This window comes from Xenopus laevis, chromosome 1S (genome assembly GCF_017654675.1).
Source record: "Xenopus laevis strain J_2021 chromosome 1S, Xenopus_laevis_v10.1, whole genome shotgun sequence".
NCBI lineage: Eukaryota > Metazoa > Chordata > Amphibia > Anura > Pipidae > Xenopus > Xenopus laevis.
Genome location: NC_054372.1, coordinates 117,441,642 through 117,453,651, shown reverse-complemented (window position 1 = coordinate 117,453,651; position 12,010 = coordinate 117,441,642). Strand labels below are relative to the sequence as shown.

The following is a 12,010-nucleotide window of genomic DNA, read 5'->3' as shown; positions in this document are numbered from 1 at the left end:
AATGCTGAGCTGAAACAAAAAGTCATCGCTTGGGCACTGCCAATGTAGAGTTACAGAATACATTCGTTCTCATTCAAGGGTCAACAAAACAACCGTGCTCCATCTGTGTTCACTATAAATCCAGTTAATATTGCATTTGTTGGAATTATGCTGTATTTATTACAGCTAGTATGTTTCACAGAATACAAAACAACATTCATACACAGAATAAAACCCGTCACAGAAAATGTTGCAGTCACTTGTGCAAATAGCAAAGCTCTTTTTTTCTGATATTCATATTTTATTTCCAAAACTTTCCCAGTGGTCTGTAAATATTGTGCTTTCTTTTGCTCCAGTTCAGCTACTTTGCCTGTTACATTCCGCTGTGCAGAAGAGAAAAATCGCATAGACAAAAGAATCACCAGATTTGTTTTACCAGTGGGAGCCACAATTAACATGGATGGAACAGCCCTGTACGAGGCAGTAGCCGCTGTATTTATTGCACAACTTAATGACATGAATCTTGACGTTGGTCAGATAGTGACCATAAGGTAAGGTCATTCCTGCATTTGCACTGGAAAGGGGGGCTTTAGAACTTGAGTTTTTGTCATGTTAAGGCAAAGATTGTAATGAATGTCTAATTTTCCATGTAAGTGAATAAGAGGAGGCTGTTTGGGGGAGACAAGCAGATCAGTAAGCAGGGCATTTGCCTCCTATAACCACTACACACCAAAACAGTGTTCCGAGTTCATGATAATATCTGATGCTCAGAGCCAGGGAATCAGACAGTCAAGAACATTTATCAGAATCTGCTATCTGTCTCTGCATTCTGTTCTATGGGTAGTCAAATGTTAATATATCAGCCCCTAGATATAGTTACATAGTTACATAGTTACATAGTTAAATTGGGTTGAAAAAAGACAAAGTCCATCAAGTTCAACCCCTCCAAATGAAAACCCAGCATCCATACACACACCCCTCCCTACTTTTAATTAAAATTCTATATACCCATACCTATATTAACTATAGAGTTTAGTATCACAATAGCCTTTAATATTATGTCTGTCCAAAAAATCATCCAAGCCATTCTTAAAGGCATTAACTGAATCAGCCATCACAACATCACCCGGCAGTGCATTCCACAACCTCAGTGGCCTGACTGTGAAGAACCCCCTACGTTGCTTCAAATGAAAGTTCTTTTCTTCTAGTCTGAAGGGGTGGCCTCTGGTACGGTGATCCACTTTATGGGTAAAAAGGTCCCCTGCCATTTGTCTATAATGTCCTCTAATGTACTTGTAAAGTGTAATCATGTCCCCTCGCAAGCGCCTTTTTTCCAGAGAAAACAACCCCAACCTTGACAGTCTACCCTCATAATTTAAGTCTTCCGTCCCTCTAACCAATTTAGTTGCACGTCTCTGCACTCTCTCCAGCTCATTTATATCCCTCTTAAGGACTGGAGTCCAAAACTGCACTGCATACTCCAGATGAGGCCTTACCAGGGACCTATAAAGAGGCATAATTTTAAAGGCTGCAGAATGTTGACATGTTATTTTGGGAAATTTAAAATTGGGCTAAATGACCGCAAAATAAATATTTTTTAATTACAGTTCCCCTTAAAAAGTGGCATCCTTGCATCACTGTGAATCTTTCCTAAAGATCCCACACTTTTACTGTATTTACTGCATCACAACTGGACTTTCAGGGCAGATATGCTATTCCCTAAATATAAATCAATTTTATGATACTGGGACTGTCATGTGGCCCATATTTATGACCCATCAGTAAATCTCTGCATTTAGCACTTAATAAATGTATTTATTGGTCTCCAGGTTGGATTGTATTATGTCCATATGCCACATTATTGCTTTCTAGCAATTGTAATTGCATAGTATGTTTTGTTTATTGTTTATTGTTCACATGAAAAAATCTCTGAACATTAGTCATATGAAATTTTCTTTTTTTTGGAAACATTATATGAATATTATTTTGTCAAGTCAATGTATTTTATCAAAAAATTCAATAAAAAGAATTTTAAAAGAAAGTAATTGCATAGCGCATGTATTACAAAGGTTAGGTTTGTCCATTTAAAAAGCATGGTTCATTTAAACAGTTAGACGTAATGGAGCTGAAAATACATTAAAGTGGAAGTTCTCTTTCTTAAGAGCTATTGTTTTATTAGATTTTTTGGGGTATATTTTTAAAAAACTGAAGTTAGACATCGCCACAGTCCTCTAGAGTGAAATTCCGCCACTCTCCATTCATTTCTATGCGATTTTTAAAAGAGTATTTGTCAATGCTTGAAAGTATGAGTTTATCCTTTGATAAATACCCCTTTCAAAATCCCATAGAAATGAATGGAGAGTGGCGGAATTTCACTCTAGAGGACTGTGACGACCTCTAACTTCACTTTTTGATAAATATACCCCTTTAAGTCTCTTTCTAATTTTTTTTTAACTCGAACAATGAAAAACATTCTGGAAAGTTAAACTTTGTGTATTTCATAAGCAATAAGGTTGCCATAATGCAACAATGGTCAGCTTGTAGTAGCCCTAGGACACATTATAGCGGGAGCTGTAGTTTTAACAACAGACTGAGGATTTCAGGTGCAACGTTCCTGCCCTAATTTTTAATTCCTGAGATTTCAAGGGGTTTCTGTACTGATATTCCTTTCTCTGTGTGTGTGGATGGCAGTGTAACAGCTACAGCAGCGAGTGTGGGAGCAGCAGGAGTACCGCAGGCCGGATTGGTTACCATGGTGATTGTTCTCAGTGCTGTGGGGCTGCCGGCTGAGGATGTTACACTTATCATAGCAGTTGACTGGCTTCTGTAAGTATACATATATATATATATATATATGTATTTATGTGCTGTGCTTCGTGGTACTTGAACATATATGCGCCTTGTCACAGAGTGTTCTGATGGAGGAATGCCCAGAAGGATTTAGCTCTTGGTAATGCTGATTAAGTTACACAGACATTGAACTTGTAAATGATAAATATGTGCTGCATTCTGCTAATTGCCACCTATAACATCCCTGGCTTGTAGATATTATGTTGCCCACAGTTACTGCCTTTTTATGATACCATTTATTGTACGTGTCTTTTACAACCCACAGTATACACTTATTGATAAGGACAGATACGGAAAGGCTTGAAAACAGTTTTAAAGGCATCTGAACACACAAGCTTCAAATAAAAGCAGGACTACAGAATAGCTATTATTTTTCATAGCATTCCCTAAAAAGCCACATTCATTTGTTACAACATCCCCCTTTCTAATCATTTGTCTTTTAGATAAAAATGTCAAAACAAATATAATTATAAGTAAAAATCATAACTCTCCATCTAAATAAAGGGACAATTTAAAGTTAATTATTTTACTGTGCAATATAATGGATTGTGACAAACTCTCCAAAACACTCTAGTAATGGCTATCATTGCTGACATCATACAGTGTAATTCTTGTCACTGTGGCTTGTGTTTTGTGGCAACCGATTGGGGAAAGTCTTTTTTTGTTTAGGCAAAAAAATAGTGTAAAATGTATATACATAGGTCCAGAAAGAATCAGTTTGCTGAGATTGGAAGAACTCAACTGGCCTGCACAGAAAAATATCAGAAAATATTTAGGAAAAACAAAAAAGTCCTCTAAAATCGCTTTCTCTTGCCGATCTTTCCACAGTCTCTCAGCTGTACAAAAAAACAGTATACAAAAATGTATATCAGTGCCTACGGCAACAGAGAAAGAAACAGAAACACAAAATAGTGCAATATGTTTCAATATCACACCGCCACGCAGTGTCTACGTTTTTTCGGAGGTGTATTTCCCCTTTAAACCTTCATTCTTATTGGTGACATGCATAGTTTCTCCAGTATCTTTCCACCATCGTTTGGCTAAATTGCCTACTTACAAACTGTAGGTGTAATATATGGCCCGTAGTGTTTAGCAGGTCTCTCTCCCTCCTTCTCCTGTCAGCTTCTCATGTCCCCATAGAGAAATATAAATCCAGGATAGTGCAACACCGTTTATTAAAAAGTATAAAAATATTTTTAAAACAAATTTGCAGTCAGATTTAGTATGAAGAACGATCACACATATGTATTTACACAGGCTGCAATCTCTGTATGGGCTTGAGAAAGGGCAAGACAAGGCCCGAAACGTTGCCTGTTACTGACCAATTGCAATAAATTTTTCACATTTGCAAACAAGAGGTGCTGCAGTTTTTCCTTTTTTGCTGTATAATTGGCCCATGGCAAGGGCCTATACACTGCTTTGCACTCTGCCCGAAAGGAACTTATGTGAGGTGGTTGAAGCACACACAACTGTATACTTGGCAATCTCTGTATGGGGGCCCTGCCGGCATGTGTAGTCCCCTTGTGGCTCTTCCTGTGTTCTCTGCGTGCACAGAACCCTGACCTCAATCCTATTGAAAACCTGTGAGATGTATTGGAACAGTGATGCAAGTTTCAGCCCAACAGGCTTGACTAGCCTCAAATTAGCCTCAAATTCTTATGTATGAATGCCAGCAGATCCCACCAGAAATGTGCAAACATCTTATAAACATTCTTCACAGGTCCCACTGCTTCTCTTTTGCTAGGCTGCCTGGAATAATTACCTCCACTTGGGTGCAGGCAGACACGAAATCTGATATTTTGCATTTCACACCAAAATCTGGCATGGAGGAGAAGGGGGGAGTGGGACAGCGAATTCTTGGCCTGTGGAGAATCTGTGTTGTGTGGCCCTAGCCTGTTTTAGCAGCAAAAAGAGGACCACATTCATATAATGTCCTTTGTTTTGGAATGTGATGTTAGACAGGCGCATGTCCACATTCATTTGGCCATGTAATGTATGTTCATATGTGTGTAAGTAATGTTCTCATTTATGACCAACTTCTCTTGTTCCCTAGGGACCGGTTTAGAACAATGGTTAATGTGCTTGGAGACGCATTTGGGACAGGCATCGTTGAGAAACTCTCCAAAAGAGAACTTGAGCTAATGGATGTAACATCTGAAGTAAATATCGCCAACCCATTTGCCATTGAACCAACTGTGCTAGTTAATGAGGATGACGGTGAGGTCAAAAAATCCTACGTAAATGGAGGCTTTGCTGTTGATAAATCAGATGCCATATCTTTTACCCAAACATCACAGTTCTGAGTCTGTTCTGATTGACTGGTGTACCGAAGCTCTGAGACATATAGTGGGACAGAATCACACAAACTAAAGATACGGAAGAACACTGAGAGTATGAGCTTGGAATCTGCAAGGGAAATCTGCCCTTTTCATCTTGGGATCCAAATATTCTACTCTATGTGAGCGGGTTAAATAGAAATGGCAGCTGTATAATATGTTGCCTATGTTTTCTAAGCTGTGCCATCCTACCAGCAAGGTTTTGGAATGTTTATTTACTGTTAGCATGCTCATAGTCTGGATGTTCAAATGGAAGCCAGTCAGATAAATCTTATTGTATTCGCTCTTCCCAAGCACAGCATCAAACCATTTTTAAAGATGTCCTCCCAATTGAGTACTGTACATCTGGTTGCCTTTAATGTTTTTTAGACTATAACATTACAAACAGTGCTCTTTATATTGTGCCAGTTGCTTCTACTTTTTTCGACTGACTGGAATGCACTGAGAATATGAAAAAAAAAGTTCATTTTGTGAGGTCTTCCAAAGTGTTTTTAATAATTAAGCTTCCTTTAGTAACAGAATCACAACACAGTTATGTGCACTTGTAGAACCCAAGAGAAATGTGCTGATAGCACAGGGGTTGCTGATGTATTGGATCATAAACATCATAAACCAGCATTGTTTTATTGTTATTTTATGGCCTACCTAGTTAACATGTAAAATAAAGTATGAGAATATGGCTGATTGTATAGGTGCAAAAATATATGGTACTCCCATGACTTCAGCAATAGTGTATAAAACAGAAAAATGACATGTATACATATATACATTGAATGTATAGTTCTTATACACTGAGCTACATTAGCATTAGGCACTTTAAATCATCTGACTGAGTTAAAATCTCAGAGAAGGATAGGAGATCAGAACTATTCAAATACTTTGCCTTCCTCACTAATGCTTTTCTAAAATGTGTAACAGTCCAATGCATTATATATAAAATCAACATCATAGCTAAGGAGCAGAGCAGGGCTGTTTCTGTCTGTACTTTTATACTTAAATAGAATACGATCCCAATTGTTAGCGGGTCTGAAACGAAAAGTGTCTTAATACATAAGTGTGGTTATCGATTGGTGAGGCTTTAATGAATGATACACTGTGGCTTTAATTGTGTTTCACTGCAGTGCAGCTTGTATACTTTATACCACACAGTAACGCATGTGTTAATGGATCTTCTGTGTCTTTACACACAGGAACTAGCTTGATGCAATAAAAACATATTTAAACATGTTTTATAAACAATATTTAATATTTATTGTTAGTATCACTTATGTCTCCTCTTGTTGGTATGAAGCAGGAGACTGTTTAACACATGCATTGACAGGTGGAATGTATACAAAATGCACATATAAAAAAAGAAAAGTTTGAAAGCTCCAGCCCTTCATTGCATTTGGGTTTTGGATAGCAATCACTAGAAACGCTAAAACTATTGTGCAGTCATAGGGGCAAACTCCATAAGCGGCGCAAATTCGACAGCAACAGCTTCTCAGCCATTGCAAAACTTCGCGAGGCGTAAATTCGCTAGGACAACGACAATTAACTAAAGTGCGAAGCTACGCCAGCATTTATCTCCTTCGCTAGCGAATTTGCTAGCGAAGTGATGCCTGCGCCCGTTAGGAAATCAGCGAAGTTCCGAAATGACATCACGCTGGCAAATTTTCGATAGCGTTAGTCACTTCGCCCTTTAGGGAATCTGCCCTATTATATTTAATATATCACATACTCATTCCTGCTGTTTCTGCTTACACAGGTCCATTATTCATAATGAATAACGCAGGAGACTGCTGTTAGGAATATTGAGGTACCTTACCACTCAAGAAATGAATATTTGAGTATTTCAGTGTTATCCATAAAACACAACCAGCATTATAGTGAAAACTTTATTTCTAAACATGCATTCTTTGTGCCTAATTCTGAGCTTTAAAATGCCAATTTTAAGATTATTGCCTTACTGATAGTAAGCAACCTCAGACTGCTTGTAGCTGACTTCAAGGAGGTTTTATGTTTTTACATTGCTTTTACTTGAAATAATATAACAAAAACAAAAACAAATGCGATGGATTTATTTTATTATGTATGAAATCCAAAAGAAACTGTTTTGGATTCACAGTTCTTGTATGAAATTGTGGGTCAGCTGTAGTTTTTACCTATTTAGAACCTATTTATAGGAACTCTTCTTTGTATGGGGAACAAGGATTCCATTAGGCCTCACAGTTTCACTAAAAAGTCTGCTCTACAGAAAACATTAAAACCTTTTACAAGCGAGCTACAAGTTGGGGCTCCAAAATCTGATACTTTTGTTGTCCTCATTATCTGTTTTATTTTTTAAATATATTATTAACCTTGGCCATGAGTAACATACAGGCTGAGTGGCAAGCCTATAGCAGCTAGCATTTCCTGAGCATCACTCAATTGCGGGGAGCAATAACTTTATTGCACTCGTTTCCCTTCCTGCCCCAAGCACTAGTACTGGGTTTGCCGATTGCCTGTGTAGCCCTTGCTTCATAATGAGCTTGTTTATCACATAAACCTCTCATAACAGATTATATGAGTAGCCATTATGAACGTAACAGCCCATCTAAAACACACATAGCAACAGATTTCCCTGTATGACACATTTGTTTGTTCTTGGTTGGAAGAACTACGTAACTGCAGGCCAATATGTAAGCGGGTGCTGAAACCTCAGAAAGATTTGCAGTCTTGCAAATACAGAATGCTATTAGTGTAAACCTGTTGTCACTGTGTTCTTTAGCGTACATGGATGGCATCTGTTATCCAGAATTCTCAAAGGGATGCTTTCATGGGAAAACATGTTTTTTTCAAAACATATTAGTTATTAGTGCTGATCAAGCAGAATTCTGCACTGAAATCCATTTCTCACAAGAGCAAACAGATTTTTTTTATATTTTATTTTGAAATCTGACATGGGGCTAGACATATTGTCCGTTTCCCAGGTGCCCCCAGTCATGTGCTCTCATAAACTTCAGTCACTCTTTACTGCTGTTCTGCAAGCTGGAGTGATATCACCCCCTCCCTCAACCTTTCCCCAGCAGCCTAACAACAGAACAATGGGAGGTAACCAGATAGCAGCTCCCTAGCACAATATAACAGCCCCCTGGTAGATCTAATAACAGCACTCAATAGTAAAATCCAGGTCGCACTGCAACACATTCAGTTACATTGAGTAGGAGAAACAACAGCCTGTCAGAAAGCAGCACTGGCTCTTTATGAAAGCACATGAACAGGCAAAATGACCTGAGATGGCTGCCTACACACCAATATTATCAATAATAAACTGCTTGTGCCCAGGGGTTGGCTGCTTTCTTTAACAAGTGGCAGGTCAGAAGGTTGAATGTTCAGAACGAATGTACTTTTATAATGAATTAGTAATTGCTTCCTGTACTGAAAACATATGACGTTTTTAATGAAAACTTTCTTTCTTGTGCATTGTTGTATTGTTAACATTAATATTTGTTTTTTTCTCTAGCAACTGAACCTTGATCATACAAATTATGTATCATTCTGTCGTCATTCTTATTGATTGATTATGCCAGGGAGTTAGTGCATGAGAACTGAGCAAGCAATCCGATAAGTCCGTGTGAGCCAGTACGAACCCCATTCCTAATGTACTGTATATAATGTGATCAAAATCAGTATTTGGAATGATAAAATTCAAAAATGATTTCACTGACAGGGATTTTTGACAGGGATTTTTTTCAGTTCAATTGTTTTTAGATTGTTCCCCAGAAATAAAGACTTTTTTCGATTACTTTCCATTATTTATTTTTTACCGTTTTTCCAAAATCAAAGCTTAAAGTTAAATGTTCATGTCTCTGGTGTTGGAATCTGACAGCTCAGTAATTCAGGTGCAGACTCTGAACTGTTACAATTTTGAAATATTTAGTTGACACATTTCTCAACAGCATCTCTGGAGTATTAGCAACTATTGTATCAATTCTAACAGCTGCCTGTAATGAAACTCGGGGATTCTGCTCAGCAGGAATAAAGATAAGAAATGTATCAACTAAATGTATCAATTTAGAACAGTTCAGTGGGTCGTCGACCCCCCCCTCCCAGAGCTGCTTTAGAAGGTGAAAAATTAGACTTTACACTTCAATATTAGATAAACGGTCACACGTAGAAAATAGAAAGTCATTGGAAAAAGTGTTTATTTCTGGTGATCTATCTGAAACCAACTGAACTGAAAAAAGTGTTTAACAGATTGTGAAATGGAGAAAAGCGTGTTGACCATAGAATGTGAAGGCTGAGATACAAGTCATTGTTAGATGTCGGCCATCAGTGGTGTAACTATAGAGGAAGCAGACCCCACAGTCACAGGGGGGCTGGGGAACAGGGTTTGCCCGGACTGTGTTGTCTGCTTCTTCTATAGCTAATAAGAAAACACCCTCCTCCCCTGCTGCTCTCTCTTACTGGCGAGGAAAGGGGAAGCAAGTTGGGCGGGAGTAGGTGGAGCCAGGGCGGCACATGGGCAGGATTGAGGCAGTGTGGAAAGTGGGCAGGAGGATGGGGATTGGAGTGCGCTGGGCCTCTCTGAAGATATTTTTGTAGGGGGACCTGCACACTCTAGTGACGCCACTGTCAGCCATACAGTGTGTGGCCTCTGTTATGCTTTCTGTTGCCTGCGATTGTCCCAGGTATGCCCACTTTCTCTCTGAGGGCTCACTACCCAACATAGGTATGATCAGCTGTGCGTCTTTGGATATCACAGATGTGCAATCATGCAGTCGTATGATATAGTTAAAAGGCATTTTAAGCCATATTAGTTCAGTACAATTGTCCCCCTGTTTTATTTCCTTTTATATCTGATATTATTAATATTAAAATGATAGATTTTATTGCCAACTCTGAATCTCAAACCAATATACCAAGATTATTTTTCTTTTCTGTGCATGTGTTAGATGGTCTTAACATCTCATCTTATATAGAACTGTTGTATAAAAAGCCATAATGATACTATATGTTCTCAGAATTTCCCACAGATTTGTGCTTAGTACAGAGGAATAAATATGCTGCTTTTCAGGGTATATCACAGGACAGCCTGCAAGATAATGGTGAGATTTGCCCCTGCTATGGAGAGATCAGTGTATGTTCCTATTTGTCTTATCCTGGCTTACTAGGCCACATAACCTTCTGGATTCTGCTAGGGCATTATAACAAATTATAATACAAATGGAGGGCTGTAGGAAATAATAGGGAGGTTGTGCCAGAAACACTAGAAAGACAATGGCACCTTAAACAATGGTAATATACTGCAACCTGAGCCAAAAAAGTCTTTACTGTAGGTTCGGGGGGAATCAAAAGAATTATGTACTGTATATTCATATACAATATGTTCATCTCTTAGACCCTCAAAAAAGGGAAAACAAAAAAAAATGAAGGTTCTGTAAACTGGAATTTTAATTGACAGTTTTTCCAGAGGAATTTTTTAATGTAATGGTTTATTGGGACTTCTATTTGTGCTTTGTTAATAGTGAATCAAGCAAGAAAATCCAAAGATTGAAATAATATGTCGATCTGATCTCAAGCAAACCCGTAGCTATCTGAGCTTTGTATGTCGATTAATGGGAAATCCTGAATCTGTGCCAAATTTTTTTTCCCCCTTTTGCTTAAAGCATTCCTTTAATACGTTTTATAAATATACCATGCCTATGGATTGTACATCTGTAAAAAAAAACAATAAAGCTATGTAAATCTGTAAGTTTTTCAGTATTGAATATATGATGCAAAGACTATAAACCAATGTGTAGTTGTCTGGTCATTTCATTACTTTAGCAGTAATAGAAATACGTATTTTATAACAAAATGCGGTCCTTCTGCGGCAATGGGCTCAGTTGAAATAAGAGGTTATAATTCTGACCAATAAAGAGCAAATGATTGGTTGGTTATTATCGGCTAATGGAAAGGGGGCAAATACATTACATAACATGGTTTCTCTGGGTTCCCTAATCCATAGCACCAGTAAGATCTGAATTCATTTATCTTGCTTCTTTATACTACAGATTATTTCCACTTTGCTTTGTACTCTGCTCTGGGCTGTTAAAAGGAAAGCTAAACTCTAGAAATGAATGTGGCTAAAAATGCCATATTATATATATTTCAGCTTGTCAATAGCAGCAATGATCCAGGACTTCAAACTTATCATAGGGGGTCACCATCTTGGCAAGTGTCTGTGACACTCACATGCTCAGTGGGCTCTGATCAGCTGTTGAGAAGCTAAGCTTAGGGGTCGTCACAAATTATCCAGCAGAAAATGAGGTTGGCCTGTAATATAAGCTGATGCTACAGGGCTGATTATTAAATTCTGATGCTAATTGCACTGGTTTCTGAGCTGCCATGTAGTCATTATCTGTATTAATTACTAATCAGCCTTATATTGTGACATTTATATTCTATGTGTACTGTATATTGTGAGTCAGTCCCTAAGCTCAGTAAGTGACAGCAACACAGAGCATGTGCAGCGAATCAGCAGAAAAGAAGATGGGAAGCTACTGGGGCATCTTTGGAGACACAGATCTTTACTGCTAAAGGGGTGTGGTTGCCTTTGGCTGGTACAGAAACCCAAAACATAATGTACAACATTTCTAGACTACTTCTTCAATTAAGTTTAGTTCTCCTTCAAGTGCTTGCTTCATCTTACAGTCTCCTATGGTCAGTTCTGAAGCATTCCACCGTAAGGGAGTTCAGGACAAAATGCAATTCATTTTTTCTTACGGGGAAGTACTCACACAGACATAAGTGCCAAACCCAGATGGAACGCATCACGTTGGGGAGATACTTGAGCATCTTTGGGGGCACCAGATCTGTACTGCTAAAGGTTGCTGTGGTAT

General features: G+C 38.3%; 1 protein-coding gene across 1 annotated transcript in view; it reads left to right on the top strand.

The window, feature by feature from the left end:
- slc1a1.S (solute carrier family 1 (neuronal/epithelial high affinity glutamate transporter, system Xag), member 1 S homeolog) overlaps positions 1 to 8,034 on the top strand; it is a 40,655-nt gene extending 32,621 nt beyond the window's left edge. Inside the window, exons 10-12 of the mRNA XM_041580128.1 lie at positions 336 to 530; positions 2,671 to 2,805; positions 4,883 to 8,034. Of these exons, the coding sequence (XP_041436062.1) occupies positions 336 to 530; positions 2,671 to 2,805; positions 4,883 to 5,132 (580 nt within the window). The 3' untranslated portion in view covers positions 5,133 to 8,034. The remainder of the gene's footprint in view (positions 1 to 335; positions 531 to 2,670; positions 2,806 to 4,882) is intronic.
- The last annotated feature ends 3,976 nt before the right edge of the window (positions 8,035 to 12,010 follow it).